Source organism: Molothrus aeneus, chromosome 7 (genome assembly GCF_037042795.1).
Source record: "Molothrus aeneus isolate 106 chromosome 7, BPBGC_Maene_1.0, whole genome shotgun sequence".
Classification (NCBI taxonomy): Eukaryota; Metazoa; Chordata; class Aves; order Passeriformes; family Icteridae; genus Molothrus; species Molothrus aeneus.
The window spans coordinates 27,067,152-27,089,188 of record NC_089652.1 but is presented as its reverse complement, the minus strand read 5'-3'; the positions used below and the strand labels follow the sequence as shown (position 1 = coordinate 27,089,188).

At 44.4% G+C, this 22,037-nt stretch overlaps 1 protein-coding gene across 1 annotated transcript in view; it reads right to left on the bottom strand.

The window, feature by feature from the left end:
* GLI2 (GLI family zinc finger 2) overlaps positions 1-22,037 on the bottom strand; it is a 136,542-nt gene that overhangs the window by 50,646 nt on the left and 63,859 nt on the right. Inside the window, exon 2 of the mRNA XM_066553486.1 lies at positions 12,727-12,832. Within this exon, the coding sequence (XP_066409583.1) occupies positions 12,727-12,832 (106 nt within the window). The remainder of the gene's footprint in view (positions 1-12,726; positions 12,833-22,037) is intronic.

The window sequence follows — 22,037 nt, the reverse complement described above, 5'->3', positions numbered from 1 at the left end:
AAATCCTTACTGCACTACAAGTTCATAGATTGCAGCAAATTTGCTGGTGAATATGTGAACCACAAAATTGCCCTGCCTGGGAGAAAAGCACCAATGAACACACAGCTGGAAGGGCTGGGTTTATGGAACACAAAGTAATGAAGTCAATCACAGAAACCAGATCCTGGAAAAAGTCCAGTTTGGCAACATAGTCAAAAACCAAGCGAAGGGATAGGAAACCACTGCTTCCACTGCAAGACTTTGGCAGGGAGCACAATCTGCTGCTCTTCAGCACAAGGCACCTTATGGAATCTTCTGTCCCTCAATTTGTGCCATTTACTCACTGAGTCACCCTGAGAAGGGTCACTCACCCAATATGCTGCACCAGAGTGACATACCTGAAGCAATGTGACATGTGCACAGAAATCAAACCCAAGTCTCTGCTCACCATCCATCCTTATCAGAAACCGTCACATAATTCACCAGAAATGCAAACCCTGCTCTGCAGGGATCAAGCAAGGAAGAAACCAGGTTGACAGAATCCTAAGCTCCAGCAGTACATCAGGACTTGAAGGGAAAGAAGTTACAGCTCACAGAGCTCCTACCTTCTTCACATTTGGCACAAGTCATCTCTTAAACAAACAAACAAACAAACAACTCTTTGAAGAGATTCTTATTCTTGTGGTAACACTCATCCAGGCACTGACAGGATTCAAACCAGACGCGGCTGAGGGAAGTCTGGAATCATACCAGGTTTAGATCTCGTATGCCAAGAGAGGTCAAGACCTAGCCAAGCCTTGAGCAGACAGTCCCCAGGACGTGGAGGAAGTGGTGTTGGTGGGAGAATGCCTTTCCGTCGATTCACTAGGCAAGGCCATGTGATGCTGCTCTGGTGAGGAATATGAAGTGGTTTTCATTGCTAGCCACTAAAGCCTCCAGGTCCAGTATTTGTCCTCTGTAAAGATCCTCTGGAACCCTTAAAAGACATGGCTTCTAAAATATCTAAGCTGGCTCAATTCCATTTTAGTCTCTTACATCTCATGTCCTGGGCAAGGATTTGAGTTTCTCTGACCTAGCCTGAAAAGTGGTTGGGTTATGTGTTTGTGTACAATTTCTTTTCCAAAGATGGCTAGAAATCTATTTGACTTTGGAAGTCTACTATTTTGTCAAGTGAATAAAGTGGTTTGGGGTCTGCTGAAACTGGTTTCATATGACTATTTTTCTGTTTAGAGACTTCTATTGGAAACAATATACAAACAGGTTGTAACTATTGAATATTCAAAATATACTGGATAAAACTTTGCAGATACTTCACTGTCCATCACTTCCTAGCAATACTTCTAACAGAGAATCAGTTGGGCTGGAGGACTAGGAAAAAAAGAGAAAAATAGAAATCACTTCTATATGATTTCACTCCTGGGAACCAACTGCAAAATCCTTTTAGCTGGTCTATAGAAAATAGAATTATTCACCTTGACCTGATCCCTATAATACACCAACTCTCATGCTGTACCTTGATCCCCATAAGATGTCATCACAGAATGTGTGCCTTGTAATCAGGGTAAAACAGCAGCAAAGGCCTCATTTCAGAGGCCAGAGGAACTGAAAATGTCATTGGCTCCTTGAGCACCAACACAGTCTGACCTGAGTAGTTATCAGTTACACAAAGCAGCACCTCAAACACTGGTAATTCCTTGAAAATTTGGTCATCATAGGAAGCTGACACTGGGATATTTTGTCTGCACGGTAACATGGCGGGACTCCTCAAAACTGGCCTGTTTGACACCACTTTTGGGACCTCTGTGATGATGCTGGAGTCACAGCAACGCTGTGTGGAAGTAACCACCATAGCTCTAGAGTCCCTCTTCATTAAATGTGGACTTATACTTTGCAAAATTCATCTAAAGAATCATAACTGAAGTCTTTCATGAGAATACCAGCAAATAATCCACTGCTGTAAGAGGTCTGAAGTCAACAGCCAAGTTCATATCGACACAAGAAAAATTACTAATGTGAATTAATTTTAGAGCACAAATACACAAGCAGAATTCAGTAAACATTTCTATTCTGTGGTATCTTCAGAAGAGCACTCTCCTCAGGACAGCACGTGAATGAATATTCATTAAAGTTTCTCTGAAGTCATCAGACCTAAACAGGCATTTCTAATTAAGCATACACTCACACATTCTCCTGAATAGGAAGAGGCTTAAAAACAGTTCTTTAGCCCAGAGCACTTTCTGTGTGACCCTCTGCATTACCAACTCATCTTTTAGATGATACTCTTCAAGAAGATACTTTTCAAGTATCTTCTACAAATCTTCTCCTTCTTGCTAGTCCTCATTAGATTGATCTTCCTTTAATTTACTGATTTGATGACTGAATGCATTAATTCCTTCACCTCCCTATCATTCTACACTCTGCTTTCTGTCATCTACAATGCAGTTTTCTCTTGTAAAATATCCTACTTCACTTGAGTGAGAATGAAAGACAGCCTATGAAATCAAGTGTTTTATCTCACAGTGAAGACAAATAGCCTTCAAGTATGTGCATGTAAGAACATCACCCTAATGCAGCTGTAAGCTTGAAACTTTCCTATTTTTAATGTATTAACCACACTCTCGTCGACTTCCCTACCAGTGGTACTTTGGGATGTGTGGTTGTTCTGTGGGATCTTAAGAGGCTTTCAGATGAAGCATTCAATCAGCAGGTACCATGTCCAGCAGCTGGTTTGCAAATCAGAAGCCATGGAAGTAGCTCCATAACCAAACTAGGAAAGTCTCTTTTGAAGGGGCAAGAGAAGGAATAAGACAAATTCTTCTCCAGGATGCTTTCACAGGATCAAAAGGAAAATATCTCAAAGGCCCTTACTGGATTTAAGAACGCATTTTTATTTCCCTGAGAGACTAAAACTCAAAAAGCTGAATTTTATACAGCCTGAATTTTATACAGTGACTGCATTTTATACAGCCCCAACACATTTTTTCAGTCTTGCCTGGCTGTACCTAGGTGCTGTTATATAAGTGACTTTGGCTCACGTGTGCAGAGTAGGGAGAGGTTGTAAGAGAGAGATAAGATGAGCTGTGCAGGAAGAAATACCCTGCTGTGAGGAGGCTCCACCGTGCAAAAGAAACACTGGCACACCACTGCAGCCAGAGAAAGGGCAGAACGCAGGGGTGGAGCCTAATTCTCACATTTAATCTAACAGCATGAGCTCAGCAGCAAGGAAACCACGATACAGGTCCTTCTACTGCCCAGGGGGTGAAAAAGGACAGCTCCTACCATGCTCCAAGGCGCTGCCCCCTCCGACAAGTATCTGCTATAAAAAATCATCAAAAGGTTCACATTCTCCTGGTTCACTATCAGCTACCACCATCGATTATATCAAAACCCAGCTCCACATAAGCCAATGAAGTGAGAGCAGGGAATGCAGTAAACTTGCTCTTGAAGTGGAGCCTGGCCAACTGATATCATCTAAACCTTGAATGTGTTTTTTCCACAGCACATCCTCCCATGAGATTTGCCATGTGCATGCTTCTACAACAGAGAGGAGACAGGGCAGAAAACATCTCCATTGATCCTGAGGGAGCTGCATGGCCTGGGCATGCACACTGGGCTCCAAGTATGCACAAACCACATCATTAACATGTCTGTGTTTCTTAACTCCACTCCAGCCACTTTATGAATTTTTGGGTACTTAACTCCTTTACTACAGATGGCTTTAGTGTCCTGATTTTCAACAGAGGTTGGAGTAGTTTGACCTTAAATAGGATCCAGCTTGTTTGAAAAACCCATTGAGCCTTTGCATTACTAGCACTTGACAAGCCAGACCTAAGAGTCAACACTATTTTGAAACCCACAACACCCACTTTCAAATGCTATTAGCCAGACCCAGTACACTGGGATTTATGATCTGAAATAACACAAGTACTTTTAAAAGTTTGACCCTTGAGAAATGCTCTAAATTTTAGCTGTTAGCTGTCTATTTAATATCAATGGTGAAACATAAAAGAACAGGAATCAAGAGTCTCCAAGGCAGAAAATTGTGTAAAATCACAAATTCTCAAAATGGTCTGGCACACAGAAGAAAAACATACTTATGTGGTTTAGTGTCAGAGCCAGGGCTCTAGAAAGCCCGCTAAAACACACGCACTCCCACGGGAGGGATGTGCAGGTCTGAGATTTGCCAGGGTAACAGCACCCAGTTCTGCAGTCTCTTTGATTTGTGCCGATGTGTCTGCAAGGTGTCAGCTGCACGCAGGGTATCCAGATCCACACTTCTGCCAAATAGGGTCCTTTTCACTATGCTATTTTTCTTTTAAGTTTCCCCCCAGCCATCTGGGTGGTCCAAGAATCAGACCCAAAATACCTAGGATCCCTCGAACCACATGTTCTAATCCCAGCAGAATTGACTCAGTCCTTCATCCATCCAGGGTAAATTGACTTCCCTGCTCTTTGCTGCGTGGGGGGAACTTTTGGATGAGATTTGAAAATTTCCGCTCTGTATGGACATTAAAAATCCTACATTTTTCTTCCAGCCAACATCACAAGCCAGCGTTCCTGCCATTAGTTTTTATCTCTCAGCACCCTGTGTAATTTGCTCCCCATGGCCACTGGTAGCTGGGAATCCAGATTAACCAGCACCTGAAAAGTGATGTGCCGCAGGCTTCATTCCACAAGCCAATGGGATGGATGCATTTTGTCCATTTATCTTCACACACACTGGAAGGATTTCAGAGAAACACAGTGAAAATGAGGAGGCTGAGTGGATTGATATTTGACTATATGCTGCAGGCTGCAGCCTGGCCAGTTCATTAGAGAAGGGAGGATATGACAACATGCAGCAAATATCTGGAGGGACGTGTTGCACAAGGAGGTGTGCTAGCAGCAGGAGGGTGAAATTCAGGGAGAGAAAAAAAGGACGGTGGACCAGAAAGGTGAACTGCATGGAGAGCTTTAAATACTGAGAAAGGATTTGCTACGGGATAGAGTAAAAGTTCAACCCAGAGATACAAGACCAGGAGATACAAGGGGGAGCCCACAGACCCTTGTGCCGTACAAGAGAAAGTGCTACAAAGGAGGAGAACACTGCAACAAGTCTTAGCATCTCTTGTCTTTATGACTACAAGAAGCTGGTGAGAGGCGAAATACCATCTAGAGAGGTGATTTATTTAGGATTAAGAAAAAGAAGAGGCCAGGAAGGGCAGTGCTCCCCATTTAGCTGAGAGAAAACTTGAGAAACAAATTCAGAACACTGGAGTTTAAAAGGGCAGGAAGTTGGCACCGAACATTTATCCATTTCCACAGATGCTGAAAGCAGTGGAGAATGGGCAATCCCATTGAGATAGCTTCTGAAAGACACACACCCTCTGTTTAGAAACTCTTTAGAAAGCAGCAGGAAAAGAAAGTTCAAATAATTTTTTCCTAAAGCACAGGCTTAACAGCGGATAAGGTGGAAGCATGAAGTCACTTTTAATCTACTATAAAGTGAGGTAAGCAAAGGGATTATCACTTAAGACTCGCTGACATGAAGCTCTGCGAATGACATTTAAAAGCAATGGTGGATTACAGAGTGACATCATATTAAATGAACACATGCCAGAGGTTTACATAAAAGACCTCAAAGATCATGCTTTTGTTCTCAGTACTAAAACCTCTTAGCCATTTTTAAACTTCTGGCAGTGATTAGGCTAAATTAGAGGTGCAGTTTTTCACAGCACCAGCAACTCGGTGGCCCAGATCTTCGCTAAATGTGAATAGGCACAGCTCCATCTGAGCTCACCCAAGCCCCTCACTCCAGCCTCATGTCACAGCATTCAGCAACTGGAGATCCAGCCCACACATTTCCAAGCCCAATCTGCATTTCATTGCATAGTTTAGTGAATCTGAAACCACTCCCCTTCAGGTCTGCCTGGACTTCAGGTTTCAGTTACTCAAAGTACTCTGAAGGCTATTTAACTAAATGCACATGACAAAACTATCTTGAATTTAAAGAACAGCACAGATGTGTAAATCTCTCTCATAATGGAATATGCTTGAACAATTTAAAAAAGATTCAAAAGAGAAAGCTGTGGGGGTTTGTATTGCATTGGTTTGGTTTTGGCTTTGTTTGTTTATTTGTCTGTTTGTGTTTTGGTTTGGTTTTTTGCAGAATAGTTTATAAGACAGGAAAAGCCTCCAGAAACATACTAGCCCTGATCAGTGTTTTGGATTACGCCTTCCCCATTCCCCAAAGACCTGATCAGCCTGTCCTCCCACTGAGGCCAGAAGTTAGGCACGTAGCTTCTCAGTTTCTGCACAGGCAGGTAGCGCTGTGTACCTCTTCCCTGGTGCCTGAAAATGGCTACAAGACCAATCTTGGAAGCCAAAGGAATCTTTTTCTTAGCTCTCAGATATCAAAAGGATGAGTATTACTCTGACAGCATTTTCGAGATGAGGAAAATAAAGCACAGATAGAATTAAAGTAATTTTTCCAGCTCCCAGAACATGACAGCCGAAGCCTAGTATTTCATCTGTGGTCTCCTGGAGATGGAGATCAAGTGACCATCAAGTATTAATCTTGGAACTGACAGTCCCCCAAATCACCTCCTGTAGGTTACCAAAGAGCCACCTCAAAGCACCAGACTCCTGCTAATTACAGATCACGGAGAGGTTTGAACCAGCCTTCTGGAGGGGACCAGACCCTGCAAACCATTGAAAACTTACACATTCTGATTTTCTTAAATAAATGAAAGAAGCATGTGGGAAAGAAGGGGACAGAATAAATTGGATGTGGGAGCCCCCAAACCTGTTTCCCAAATGAGCAATGTATCTATTTGGTGAAAGTTGTAAAACTTTGCAAAACACGTAAGAAGGCCTCTCTGAGCAGCTGTTTGCTTTGACTCCGGAGGGAGCTCGCTCTGTCTCCTAAGCAGCACAGTACCATCAATCATGACCTGCCAAAGATTTTCTACTCCAGTAGCAAAGTAAATATGAAAACACAGAGGTTTTATTGGTATGTACGTTCAGTGGCTCAGCTGAGAGGCATCCTTGCTGCAGGAATGACCAAACCCAGCCGCAGCCCTGGGCATTGGTGCCCCACGGAGGGTAACCCAAGGCACTCTATGCACACCTCATACTGCACAAAGGCAGCTTCCAGAGCACTCTCTGCAAACTCCTCTCTTCCACAGAGTCAGGAATACCCCTGGATGGAAGGGATGGCAGAGAGGCCTCAGCAGGGAACGGGGAGCACCATCAGGTAAGCCCTGGCAAGGCTCAGCTGAAGCGTGGTCAGGGCCACAGGGCAGTCGGAAAATTTCACTGCAAAACTCTGACATCCCTTCAATGAATGTATTGGAAGCAAGACCTTTCAAAGGATTCCTATCTGGCAAAATTGATGGGACTTTGTGTGTGTTTTTGTAGAATGGGAGCAGCAAAAGGCACATCTGTGACAATAAAAAATTCCAGCTCTAAAGCAAGAGACACTGGTGTTTCTAAAAGCAGTTATAAGATGATGATGATTATTTTTTGTATGGCTAAACAACATATTTTCCCTTAACCCCACTTGGCCTCCCTTGGCTGAATCTCACAAAAAACAACAAAGGAAAGAGAGAACCAGACTGGAACAGATATTAAACATGGAAAATCTTGGGTTTGACATTAAATTTGGCATATTTGTAAACACTTGAGACATAGTTTTTTTATGATGAAAAGTTTAACAGTCAACTCCTCTGCCTGTGAATCACCCTGCATAAACAGCTCAGGAACATTTTAACTGGTCCTGAAAAAGTATTCTGTAATTTTTAACACAGTAAAAAGGAAACAAACTTCAACAGGGAGGGGTAATAAAATCAGATAAAGAAAAAAAGTGTAGGCTGGATATCAGGAAAAATCTGCAATAATATATTAAGATTTCAGGGAAATGGAGGAATATCCTTGATTAAATGAGATAAAATCCCGACCAGAGGGAAAATAAGGGCAACTCCACATTATCATGGAGATGGAGTCATCTCTATGTTTAGGTCTTTGGGATAATTCAATCCTAATGAATTAGGATAATTCAATCCTAATGAATTCCATGGAATTTGTGATTATCAGCGCAGGGTTTGGGGTGTTTTTACTATTTTTATGTCTGCACAGAAGAGTAACACAATATTTTGTTAATAAATAATGTCAGAACTGCATCCTAAAACACCACCAGGATGTTGGCAGAAAAACAAGGCTGCTTTTGTTTTTTACAGTGCATAATGCCTGATGGGTTTTAACCACAGTTTAGGAGCTACTGTTAAAAAGCTTCTTGCTGTGTCAAGCCTAGGCATGCTGTTTACTCAGGTTAGCCCCAAAGGCTCCTGCATTGGCAGGGACTTTTAAGCTGAGCTAAGGAGTTTTTAGTTATTTTTGTTGTGATTTAAAAAATAATAATAATAAAACACAGGTAAGCATGTAATCACCTTCCATATCTGCCAGCAACTTTCCTCTTTAGTCAAGGGCTTGGTCTTGCAAAGCTGATGCTGTCCCCTTAGCTTAGAGCAGAGACCAGGCCCCAGTGCATTAGGTTTTTGTGAAGAAGTTCACTAAAATACAAAACACCCCTTTTGTTAGAAAAGGACCTGTACTAACTTAGGAAGTGAAATTTCTCTGGTTCAGCTTTGAGCCTGCACACACCTGGCTGATGACTTTTGCTCAAATAATGCTGACCTACAACCTGCAGCAAAGAGTGCAATTCTGACAAATCAATAAAAGCTGCATGCAGAAAATGCTTGTAAGACCCACCACTGCTCTTCCACAGAGCCTGGGCCATCCTGTGCTCTGGAAGAGAGGATCAGAGAGAAGAAAGAGTATGTGGCTCTGTAATTTGATCCAGTATCTCCAGAATAACGCAGAACCTCCAAATTTATTTTTCTGTCTTTTCTTAGCCTTTGAGTATTGTAGTATTACTTACTGTTAAATGAATGTTATATTGTGGAAATGTTGGCTCATACCATTTTTATGCACCAATACAATTTCTTCTATTCATTCTGCTCTAGTTCTACATTCTTGGAATAGATTTCATCCCATATTCAGTCTCACTCCATTCTGCACTGCATTCTTTACGATGTCCACTGGACTCCAATCCTGCCTCTCCCTCTATCCTCCATATTACCACAGGCACACTATCATTGCAATCCAGGACAATCATCTGAATGAGACACTTTATTTTTCTAGACAAGCCAAGAAAGCACCACAATTCTGTCAAATTATTGTTCATGCCAAGAAAAAAAAAAGTCCAAATATTAAAGATGTCTAAAAAATTCACCATCAAACAAGTAAAACCAACAGTGGTTGTACAGAAAAGTGGGTTGTCCTAATGACTGGAGAAACACCAAAACAATTCTCTAAAAGTAGAATTCAAGGAAACCCCAACATAATCTGCTTCTGGACATATGTAATAAATCCTCAGTGGTTTAGAAGAAGACTCATGTCCTGAAAATTATTTGTCATGCTGCTTAACAAGAAAATCACTGAGACACCAGGAATGACAATACTGAGGAGAAACACAGCAAGTCTTTCAGGCCCATCTTGGCACAGGGGGTCCTTTTTTACTCAAGTTTTTCACATTCCCATCTGTGTTCCCAAGCAAAGGGTCCCACAGGTGGTTCTGCTCAAGAGAGCCTTGCAGATGAGTTCTCTCCAGTTGAGATAAAATAACGTATGCTCTCATTAGGCCGAATGCAAACAGTGATGAAGGGGAATGCACTGCCAGGTCACATCGAGCAATCAGGAAACAAACCTTTGACATAATACAGCAGGCAGATAATAAGACCCCATAGTTAGCAACAAATGAGACTGCACTTAATTTGCCGTGCAACGTTCACATAATTAGATAAATTTGGTACTGTCAAGGCAGCAGACAGGTAGAATATAGACTTGATGAATTGGGGGCTCTCTGTCAGGCACCCATCACATTAATCATAAAGCCAAAACTCAGTGACGCAATTTTTCTTCCAAACATTTGCCATAATTTTCTAGAGTGAGAATATGCATATGCCCTTGGGGTTTTTTTACGAGTTGTTTACTTTTGAAACAAGAAGGATTGATTTCTGCCCCATCAGGATGAAGTACAAACTTCTAGAAGCTCATCTGTGCCCACAGAGTATTGAACAAGGCTGCCGGGAATGCCGTAATTCAGTTTGATTTCACTGGACAACAGCCCGAATGAGCTGATGGCATAAATTGTCCAGTGTACTGGACAGGAGCCATGCAACCACCAAGTATGCTCTAGCCCAGGTCTACCACCGTATCTGGATGATTTCACACTGGACATCCTCCAGCGAGGAGGGTGAGCGCTACAGTGTGACCTCCAGAGCAGAGACTGGAGGAGAGAGAAGAAAGACAAAAGAGATATAGAATAAAAAACAAGAGGAGTTAAGGGCAATACATGATTTTAAGATGTTGGCAGATAAAATCTGAAGAGGAAAAAGGACTGAGACCACAGCTGCAGAGAATTTTCCCAATATGGCTGTGCCGTAGCGCAGGGTACTTCTTGACAAACAAACAAATGGAAGCAGCATTCCCTCGACCCTAGAAAGTTGTCACAGCCTAGAAGCACTTGGCAGCTTTGGAGCATCCCCAGCCACAAAGGCACCTTTCAGTGCAGTGCCCAGGTAGCTTCAAAGAGGAGTATGTTTTCTCTTACCTGCAACCAAGTTTTCTCTCCCATACCTCGCAAGTCAGTTTTGTGAGATGAGCTGCTGGGAAGGAGAGGAATCCCAAAGAAGAAATGCAACAGGTATTTGCCAACAATTCCACCCAAATACTAATATGCTTGGTCCACTGATAGACAAATGTGGCAACTGCTAACACAGTAAATTATTAATATTGGTGCAGATGAACTGAAACCTGATCTGCCAGGGCTGTACACTTAGCCAGGGTCAATCAGCTGGACAAAGCCAATATGAAAAAATACTGGGGTTACTAGGGTTATGATTCATAGGTATGTAGCATCAGTGGCAAGCTCTCAGCTGCATTTTGTAGAAGACCTTGCTACATGACCCCACTATAGAAACTGCTGTGGAGCCCCAGAGTATGTGCAGTGCCCCCCAACTTCCTTGTGAGAACTGAAGGGGAACACGGACTGGGGCACACAAATAACCTGTGACAAACATCAGGACATCTGCCAGCCTCTCTTCTAACCACTGTTTTGAATATCTCCCTCTTCCATACGTGCTTTATTAGCCAGAGCTCTGGCTTAATAACTATCTCCCAGCAAGTTATTATTCTGTCTTTTTTTTCTACAATTTTTGCATGAAAGACCAGAACTATTTCATGCAGCCTCCCTAATCCCCCCCAGTTCCCATGTTAGCAACTTGCTTTGTCATTTCCCCTTTGCACACAGCATGGAAGAAGCTGCTCTGCCCCTTTAAACATCCAGTCAAATTGACTGTCAGACTAAAAGACAATGACTTGTCTTCTGGTAGGATCCGGGCGAATGCCCTATCATTTATTTCTTGCAGTATTTTGGAAGCAGAATAAAGCTGTGGTAGCTGTGGGGCTCCACAGATCTGGCTGCTGCTGTCTGCATTACTTGCTTCCCAAGGTCTGTTCCCCTGCTCACACCTATCCAGAAGCAGCACAGCTCCACTAACAGCTCCAGCAAACCTGGGTGAGCACAGCCCCTGGCCAGACAGCAAGGCTGCAACAGGACTCCAGGAGATCAAATGAGAGTTTTTTAAATGATGAGCCCTAGCTGTTCTTTCCTTGTTTTGGAAAAATTATTTTGGCCCTCAGTGGTTCCCCTACAGCCAGTGCTCTGGGACCTGTCCCTCAGCCAATGTCTGAGCCCTGCGTTACAGCTGCAGGTTGAAGGATTTTGGGATGGCCATGGCACTGCCAGCCCCATCACACTGCTCCTCACCTCTCATGGGAAAGGTGCATGTCAGGGATTAGAAGAAACATTTCCAGCCCCACTATAACTAGAATCACTGCTCACATCCCTGCTGGCTCCATTTTCCTTGCCCTGATCAAAATGCACAGGAGGTGAAAACAGATCTCTCTGTAAACATCTCCTTCAAGTCATCAAGAACTATTGAGCTGTAACGTCCCTGGATGAAGAGATTAACCATGACCCCCCCCCTCTCAGGGTGTAGCCCCTGACCAGTCTCTGTGCTCACTGCCCATCAGCTGCCTCAGGGAGAGGAGGCTTTCATGAGAAGGTCACCACCAAAACTCAGAGTTCTACCCTTCCAGGGTGGACATGGACACCCCCATGAGAACCTGACTTATGACTGCTTTTAGAAAATGCTACCAGCCCAATCAGGCTGTTGTCCAGTGAAATCAAACTGAATTACGGCATTCCCAGCAGCCTTTTGCCACCATCCCCACAACTGGCAGGCAGGGAGGAATGGTACACAAGGTCTCCAGAGAGAGGGAGCAGCGCTGGGTCTTTGCCAAGATGGTGGCAGAAACGACCCAGGCAAGGCACGATGCGAGAAACACAGCGGGTGCAAAAACACAAGTCAAGCCTGTTCCCTGGAGCTGAGCTGGATAATGACAAAGGAGCCCTATACTCCCATCCTGCTGCTATAGGGCACTTCTGTCAGCTTAACAGAGCTGTAAAACTCTCCTGCTGGGCAGGTCAGTATCGTCACTGATGGGGACAATGAGGTGGAGGGTGGCCAGTAGGGCCAGCCTGCCAGAAGGGCCGTAAGTCCCAGGAACTTTAGCAGTGGGATTTGGAATACTGCAGGTGGCTGACATTTTAGTGAGGCACGGGAGTGGAGGTGTAAGACTTACCCGTGGATAGCGTGGATAGAGTGAGGTTCGTAATGGTATCGTCCTTCCTGGTGGCGCATGTCAATTGGCAAAGGAGCGTGGAAGGCCGGAAAAATGTGCTGCGGCACTGTTATGGGGAATAGAAGAAAAAAAAAGGGACTTCAAAAACTTTTCCTTCCCTTTTAAAACAATTTCAAAGGCACTAAATCTCCATGAATTTCAGAGCAAGAGCAGTGCAAGACAAGGGGTCTTCATGATATCAGCGCTATCATACACCAGAGAAGTGGAATGAATAAATAATCAAAGTCATGCGGAAAAATCCTACATCTTCGACATAAAAGATCTCCAACAGGGTTTTTGACAAAGACAAGCAGCTAAGCGCTCTTTGAACTTGAGGAGATTATAGCAAGCACCAAGGAAAACTAGACTTGCAACGCAAATCAGCCTCAACAGAGCCTGGTGGGATCCAGACCTGCATCGTCCCTCAAGCCTGGAGTGGCAGCAAACACTGTTCCTGAAGGTCTGTACACACAAGTTGGAAATATTTACCTAAAAATATAACAGCAAGAGCAGCGCTAAAGCAGAATGTCTAGGCAGTCAAAAGAGGCTCAGAAGTGCCTACTGCCAGGTTCTGAGAGAGGAGCTCAAATTGCTCTCACTTGTAATCACTTGAGGCCCTATTTTTTATTCATTTGAGAAGCTTGTTTCATCTTTGATGGAAAGATAAAGTGGTCTCAAAAGGCAGCGAACACCTACATTGACTTATTAAATCTACAGGTTTTAATATTTATTATTGACCCCAAAAGTTAACGGCGAGAATATTTGAGTGAGTTGAGCTGATGGAAAATTCATCAGGTTATTTCTCCTCACCACCCCCAACAATACTGCCTGGCCGCCTGGGCCTTTCCTGCTAAAATTACAGAAGCAAGAGAAAGAAATAGAATTAGCAGAGTCTCGACAGCGATACCGCACAACCGCAATAGCGATCCCGCACAATCGCCCTCCGACAGGGCTCCACGCGTCTCTAAAGATGCCCCTTTCTACATCTGTGGCAGCGACCAGTTTAAAGATAAAAGGCTGGTCTTGCTTTGCCTTTACAGTCAGAAGTTCTTCATTAAAGATTACTTAATATTGTTGCAGGTTTTACCATTCTTTCTCTGGCTTCTTGGCCTTTCTGTCTAGCTGGAGACCAAAAATAAAACAAACCCAACCTCCTAAGTGAGCAATTCAAAACCCAGCCTGTGCTCGGTATTTCACTGTAACTTGCCTCCACGACAGGTACCATCTCTCTGGAGACTGGGGAAGCACCATCCAAAACCAAAGTGTCAAGGCTTGGGCCAAGTCTCTTGCTGTTGCTCAGCAAACTTCAGAAATGCCAAACTCTTTTTCTACAAAAGACTTAAAATTCAGCCTTTTGCATCTGTGACTCCAGCTGCACCAGCGCTACGCCGACTGTGTCCGGTGGGGCTGCGCTCCGCGTGGGTCCCTCGCACAACGCCTGCGTGTAATCCTCATATACGTCTTTCCCGGCATATCAGCGAGAGGATCTGCGGCTCCTACTCCCATTGCAACGCTCAATCCCTGAGCACAGTGCGGCACAGGCGCGTCAGCCAGGCTGCTGGGAGAGGTGAGAGACTACACAAAAACAACCCTCCTGCCAACTCTGCTGAAAGGCGTTAAGCTAAGGTAGTCGGGGTGGAAAGTATTTAGGGCTCTGCAGCAGACTTGCTCTCCGTGCTCCAGCAAAGGGCTGGCACCTCACACTACCTGATACAGTGGGAGCATTTTTGCAGTTTGCCTAATGTCAGGACACAGTAGAGTAACTGTTAACCACCTCCCCCGCTTCTGCCCCCCTCCCCTCCTCTCCCAAAAGCAGCTCAGGGAGAGAATGAACTTGGATCCTTCAGGATTTGCTTCTGCAGGAGGAAGATTCACCCTTTAAGTGTCCTGAGTAGGGACGATCTGTTACATAAGGGCACTTGTAGGAATTCTTCATTTTAAGAGGCAAGCTGTGTTTTTCCAGATCAAAAATACACGAGAGTTTAGCTGTCACACCCTATCCCCTGCTCATACAGCACAGTAAAACCTCTGGTCTCCCCAAACCATGCTCAGCTCTGACTCCAACCTAGGCTGGCAGACACCTACAGCTGCTGTCCTCCTCCCTAGGGACACTGCTGTTCCCTGCCACGACCTACGGCTGCTGTGGGGACCAGAGGGAGTTGAGCTTTTACATCATCACATACAAAGCATGGTCACAATATCAACTGTCCCTGCACAGACATCCAGTGGCAAACAACACAAACATCTCTTCCAGCCTGAGCCCCTAGGCTGGGCTTCCTGCAGTGCCCACCCCATATTTATGCAAATAAACCAAAAGAAGCAAGAAAACTCCTGTGGTCCTGGGATCAACCCAAGTGCTGCTGGTGGCATCCCTACAGGTGAAGATTAGCAACCTTCCAAAATAGGATGGTCATTGTGCCTCTAATGGACAGGTCTGGGGCTGAGTTAATCCCCTAGAGTGCAGGAAAGTGAGAGCTGACCTGGGCTGAAACTGTATTGGACATCGCCGCTGAGTTTTAACGATGTGGAGTCACTCTAATCCTTTGACCTGTCCCCAAGGGCAATTTAATTTATTAATAATGATAAAACTACTAAAAACAGGTCAAACTGAATCTCTTAAAAGCCAGGCCAGCTATGTTTTATTTTGTACCTATGCATTTCTACATGATTGATTGCTGAGATAATACTGGAAATTTCTGTGCTAAAAGAGTCTCTCCTTGTCACTCAGGAGAGCTGGGAAATAGAAACACGGGCTGTTTGCTGCCTGGCCTCCTTTCCTAGCTATCTGTTGGTATAAAATTGACATCTGAAGAGAATTTCTCCCTCCTCACACCTCAGATTATTAATGGGAGAAAAAATTTCCATGAACTTCCTCCTTCCCACTGTACTCTTGGTTTGTTTTTAGCATTTCAACCTATTTTGCCCATGGGAAGCTCAGCAATGCCTCTGCCTTGGGTATCTGCTTCACACTCCCAATTGTAACCCCAGCATGTGCCCTGTGCTTTGCTGCCACTAAGGGCAAGGGAAAGGGTTGGTTTTTTTGACATCCCTTTGCAACACTCCCCTTCATGACTTCCCCTCTGCTTCCCTGCCTGGGAGCACCAGCCAAGCCTACGGGCCCCAGTGGCTGGTGCTGTTCATTTTTATTCTCTTCCAGGTGCTTGGTCAGAAATAATGAATGGTTTTATAGGCAATCAACTACCAATTCATAAACGTCAGCCTGGCTCTGCTTCTTGTTCCCACCCCTCCAGAAGAGGACTGTGAGCTGGCAGCAGGACAGCAACACATGCTGTTAACAAAGATGGATGTTTTACACATACGAGTTAAAAAGACAATTATATTCAATTACTTCAAGTAAGTTACGGTGATGTATTCCTGAATAGCCACGGGAAGGGCAATATGATGATTAGGGCAATGAATTTGCCAACTTTAATCTAATCAAGGCAATCTTTTGTTTAGCATTATCTGCTTTGCAGTGGCAGAGGATTTACCAAACCCAAGCAATCTTTGTAGATTTAACCCCAAAGCTGCCCAATTAGAGCTAATGATGATTGCTTTACACAAGAGGGAGGGAAATTTTTGTAGGAGGCCTGGGGAAAGCTTTTCCCCAGGAAAAGGTTGGGCTGTACCAAGCCATGCAATACAATAGTCTGAGGTGCAAAGGCATGACATAGCACCTCCAAAAGTCCCCAAGCACTGCAACCACAGATAAACATTTTCTCCAGGTTCTGCTGAAAGAAGAGAAAGCCAAAGAACACATCAAAAGCAGCACGCAAGGGGCAGGGACAATGAAAGAACAAGGTGTTTTGCACAGAAACAACACAGTTCTACACCAAGTTGGTGAAGCAGAGCACAAGGCACATTCAGGAGGCCCCACCTTCCACCCCACTGGGCTCCTGCAGGAATGTGTCTGCTCCGCCGTGCCATTTGATAAGGGGGAAGATGCTGCTACCTGTCCCCACTTGTCAGAGCCGATTTTCTGGCCAAGGTTTATGAGCAAGACACGGACCTCCCACTGCTGTGTTCTCATCCTTGTCTATTCAAAGGCCAGCCAACCCTCTGGCTTCAAAGTGAAAAGATAGGAGGCAGAAATGCAGGTTTAAAGGGGATGTCCGTTTGCTGAAAATCCCAGGAATCAGGGAGGTAGGCATCACAAACAGCCCTTACTTGAGGATGATGCAGGCTTCTGATTATCTCTACAGATAAGTCTGTGTTTCGAGAGAAACAAGACTGCCTATATGGGTTTGCATAGCAAGCAAAGGAGCTGTTTTGACATCCCTCATAGCAGCACCTTTCTTGAGCTCAAAAGTGAGAATTAGGAAGGGTCTAGCAAGCTTTTTCTATTCCAAATACTTCAGCTTACACACATTTGCTGAAAAGAAAAAAAAAAGAAAGAAGAAAAGAAATCAGACCCCACGGCACTGAAGTGGGTTTCATTTGCAGTTTGCTTTGACAAAAACAATTCAGAAAGCTCTTGGGAAAGGACTTAAAGAAGTTGCCACTTGCAACTGCTATGCTGCAGCCAAGACTGGCTGGGAAGAGACCCTGAAAAGCCCCCCACACACCCTTGGTACCACACAGAATGTACTGGGCTCCCCCTGCTTTATCTGAAGCACATGTGAGTTGTACAGGCCACCATATGGGCTAAAAAATATACAGCTTTTCTATGGGTGTCCCACAGTCTCCTGGGGGAACAAGCAGTCCAGCCTGTAAGTAGGCTTCTTTGCCATCAGAAATAGTGCACAATATTTTGCAATCAACAGTTTAAGTAATTTGTCGAGGAAAATGTAAAATATCATTGGATAATTCAGTACCTGTTGTGCTTTTCTCAACAAATTTGCAAAAAAGATCCCATAAAAACTGGTATCTTATAAAAGAGGGAACACAAATTCTGATTTCTTGACATGCCTTTTGGTTTGATTTCCTATGGAGTCAATGATGCATGGGACACAGCACTCATAAAGGGATCACAAGATCCCTTGCAAAGAGTAACAAATCTTCACCTCTCTTTAGGAAGGGAAGAAAACATGCATTTGAAAAACAGTGCTGTTTTTTAACTTGAGAGGGACTGAAGCAGGCTAATGTAAAATAACTTGCACAAGTCTACATAGTCAAACAAGAGCAGGACACCAATGAACCTCAGTTAGAGCAGGCAGAAACTGCAACTTTATCAACTTTATCTCTAAAAAGCTTCAGAGCCCTGGGGTACTGTATTGATTTGTGTTAGCAGGCAAAAAACTTTTCCAGACACCAGCTCACACTCTCCTGTCACTGCAGTGTCATTAGCAGCTGTGCACAAGCAACTGACAGAAAAAATGGGAAAGGCATGTCCCAGAGGATGCTTGTGAGATTTCACCAGTACTTCCACAGGTGAACTGAGCTGTGCTGTCAGAGGCCAAATCCCTCTTACTGGGGAAGGTGGGATGCCACCCGGTGTGACACAGCAACTTACAACAACTTTTGCTTCTTTTTTTTTCTCCCAGGTCCAGCTTCTTTGAAAAAAATAATAGTGAAACAACAGATATCTGCAAAGGCCCTTCTTGCTGCCCACATTTTCTCCCAGATGTCCAAATCTCAATCTCTTTCTCAAGAACAAGGTTAAGGTACAACAAACATGAAGTGTTCTTCATTCAGTAATCTCCCAGGGAAGCCCAAAGCATCAAGTGAGAAAGAAATCTTAGGCAGCATTAGTTTCTCATGTTACATGTTTTAGTGTCTCAATTTTACTCATCCACAGTATATATTAACAAGGTGTATCTTGGCATCCAACAAGCACAGTGGCTGTGAAACAGCAAAGACAGGCCCCTGCTTTGTTCCTTAGCTTTCCTGCGGTGATTTCCCTCACATCAGAGCTCTCCTAGAGTTGGTGAGTTCTGAGCATCCCTGGACAGTCTTAGTGTGCGAGCAGAGGAGGCAAACCCAGCCTCGAGCACTGAGTCTGTGTGTGGCTACTTGACTCCCTTTGATAGTCCCTCCTGGGCGTTTCACTGTTGTGTTTGGATGGCCGCCCCTCTGGCAAAGCGCTGCAGGACTGTAGGTGTCAGCAAGGGAGATGTTTTTGTGTTTGTGTGACGTCCCCAGAATAATGATCTAGCTGTTTAAGTGAGCTGAGCGAATGAATGAGCACAAGAAAAACATCTTCACTGAAAGCACAGCCAAAGTTAATGCACCATTAATAATGGTCTGGGTGAATTATTGGAAGGGATAATAGGCCTGGGGTCAGGGAAGGTCTGAGACAAAGAACAGGGAAAATTGGGTCACAGAAACATGACAGAGCAGATCACGCTGATGCGTCCGTGGGATTCTCCTCAGATGAAGTCATATACCACCATGCAGAATGTTAAGGGCTTTGCAGGGACAGCCATTCCCAGAACCACCACTCAGATCAATAAGGGAAGGAGCAGGGACAGACATACAAGGCTACAGTAGCTGCCTCTTAGTCCCCTCTTTGAGAGATTGACTTTAATGTTGTTTAGCTACTTTGCGAAATACACCATATTCCTCCTTCAAAAAGAGATATTTATGCAATGGCTAATTACACCAATCCGAGAATTTTCTAAGCATAGAGAGGTGTCTGGGTAAGTGTGCCCCTTCTCTGAATGGCAGCACTATGCATTTCACAAAAAAAACCCAGGTCCTTCAGCAGCTCTGTTTTTCTGTCTCCAAAATTGTGGAAGGAGCTGCAACCCCTACTCCTGCCCCATCAGCTGCCTGTCTTCACAACACTAAATTACTGACTAACCTCGCTTTGTCAGAATTTCCCTTCTTTAAAATGGAGATAATAATACCTCCCTACCTCAGAGGTTTGGTTAATGTTTATACAGCTCTTTAAAAATGATGTGGTAATTAAGTGCTCAGTATTATTATATCAACGTCTATAATGATTCCAGCAGACAGCCCTATAAACAGGGCTGCACCATGCCTACTTTCCTTTTGTTTGGCTTGTTAGCATTTAGTTTGGTTTTCATACAGCATACTTCAATTATCACTGTTAATTATTCTGTTGTTTTATTACCTGCTCAATGGCTTTGACAAAAATAAAAGAGGAACTACACAAGAAGAATAATAGGAAATATTCATTTTGGCCCACTGGGAACATTATAGCAAGGAGAAGCAGGAGGCAGGCCCCCACCAGCTCACCTGGGGAGATCTCTTTCCTGCCCCGGGCACTACAGACCACTTTGAAATACATCCAGCCAGCTGTTGCCACCCAAAGGGATGCAGAACAAGTTTTCTCTTCTTACAACATAACTAATGGAGAAAGATGGTGGTAGCCTGATTTATAAAACTATGTTTTTCAGACAATGCATGTCAGGATGTTGGAGAAGACAACATGCTTAGTTTAACAGCACGCTGGGTACAGCATCCCATTCAGATAAGAAATAAAGATCACACAACTAACTTCTGTTGGGCAAACAGCTCAAGTAATGGTAAATGCCCTGTAGGAGAGTTGGAAGGAGAAGGGGCCTTGCTGGGATGCAGATATGTGAAAAGTAAACAAGAAATACTGAAAAACACATTGCCCTTCAGCTATAAAATCACAAAAAATAATGCTTTGAAAAGCATTATTGTACTGACATCTCAAAGCACCTGCAGGACAGAGTCAGTGTGACTTCACATTGAGAGAAGCCGGGGTGCAGGGAGGAGCAGAGGATAAGGCTTGTCTCTCCACTGCTGGAGCCCCTGCATGCACCTCACTACCACAGACACAACCAGGGGCCACTGGGCTCCCTGTGCAGCTCCCTGCAGGGACACAGACTTCACATGCACATGTGGACACTTACTTGACACAGGATAAAGCCCATTCCTGGGGTTACTGCATATAAAATGCCATTATGAAATACATGAAAGATATCAAACATCTCCCTCAGTCACTGCAAACGGCAGGATGCCCCTCTCAGTCATCCCAATCACAACAACCATGCATCCATCCTCTTGGGGATGGCCCAGAGGAGCTTATCCTCTTACAAAGTTTATTCATTCTACTGCTTCAGCTCAGGTGGAAGAACAACAACAAAAATTCATTTGAAGATGCTGAGGGATGCCCTTACCCAGGCCTGCCTAGCGCGCAGGCCCTGCCGGCACATGGCAGGCACGCTCAGGGCTCTGGTGGCCGTGCAGCCGGAACTCGTTTCAGCCCGGCCCAGCTCCGGCAGCGCCGCGGGGCCGCGGGCTGTGTCCGACGGCCGGGCGGGCGGGCGGGCAGGCGGCTGCCGAGCGAGCTGGCTCTTGCAGCTGGGATGGGGCGAGATTAGATCACAGAGCTCCCCCCGCAGCCCCGTGGCCAACTCGAGGCAACACTGAAGGAATTTGCCCATAAATTTCCTCCCCACCCCCAAGAAGAAGACAGCGCACTTAAATGAACTCAGGCCCTAATGGAAGTAGGATATTCTTGTTCAGCTCGATGTCTAACCCATCCTGAAGTTCCTGGCAGCTCCACTCAGCTCTCTCCCATGCACTGCCTGACCTTTGGTAAGGGCATTAAAACTGTCCATCTTTTCATGGGCAAAAGAGACGGAACAATTACAGTGAGGCTAAAAATGGCCTTTCCCTCTACTGGAAAATTTAGATTAAAAATTGAAGAGTTCATTGACATTTTCCATAAGAACACAGAATTGTCGTTAAAAAATCAAACCCTGAAATTCCTTCGTTGCTATCTACATCTCTGAAACTCATCATGAGGGGCTTTCCTGCCTCATCCACCCAAGGAGCAGGGACAGCTGCTGCTGGAAGGGACAGGAGGACCCCAGGAATCTCTTCAACATGCTGCCATGCAGCAGCTGGATTTGCAGTACCTTTCTTCTGTGAACAAAAATGGGGCATTTCACTTCTTGGTGAAAAAATGAATTTTCTGAAGCCTGCTGACATGAGAAGTCCTCGATTTGGTTGTGCAAAATAGGCTGTACCCAAAACTTCCAAAAATTTCAAAATGGTGTGGGGGGATGAATATATTCAGATCTAAAGAAGTATTTTCAAACAGATTAGCATTTGTGCATGAAGGCAATGCATTAACTATTATTCTGCAAGAATTCCTGGGGTCTTCAGGTTACTGATAAGTGGCAGCCTTAGGGGGACAAACCATTATTTTTTTATACTTCTGGGAAGAGTAAATAAGATGAAAGCAGAGCTCTCCTGCGGCCAGGAGGAAACCCACAAGCACAAGGAAGTCCCGCAGTGGGGTGCCCAAACACCAAATCTCTGATGGCTTTTTGAAGAGCAGTAATTAGAAAAGTCCCTTGATCAGCCTTGCTGCCACCAGCCACCTTCTTCAA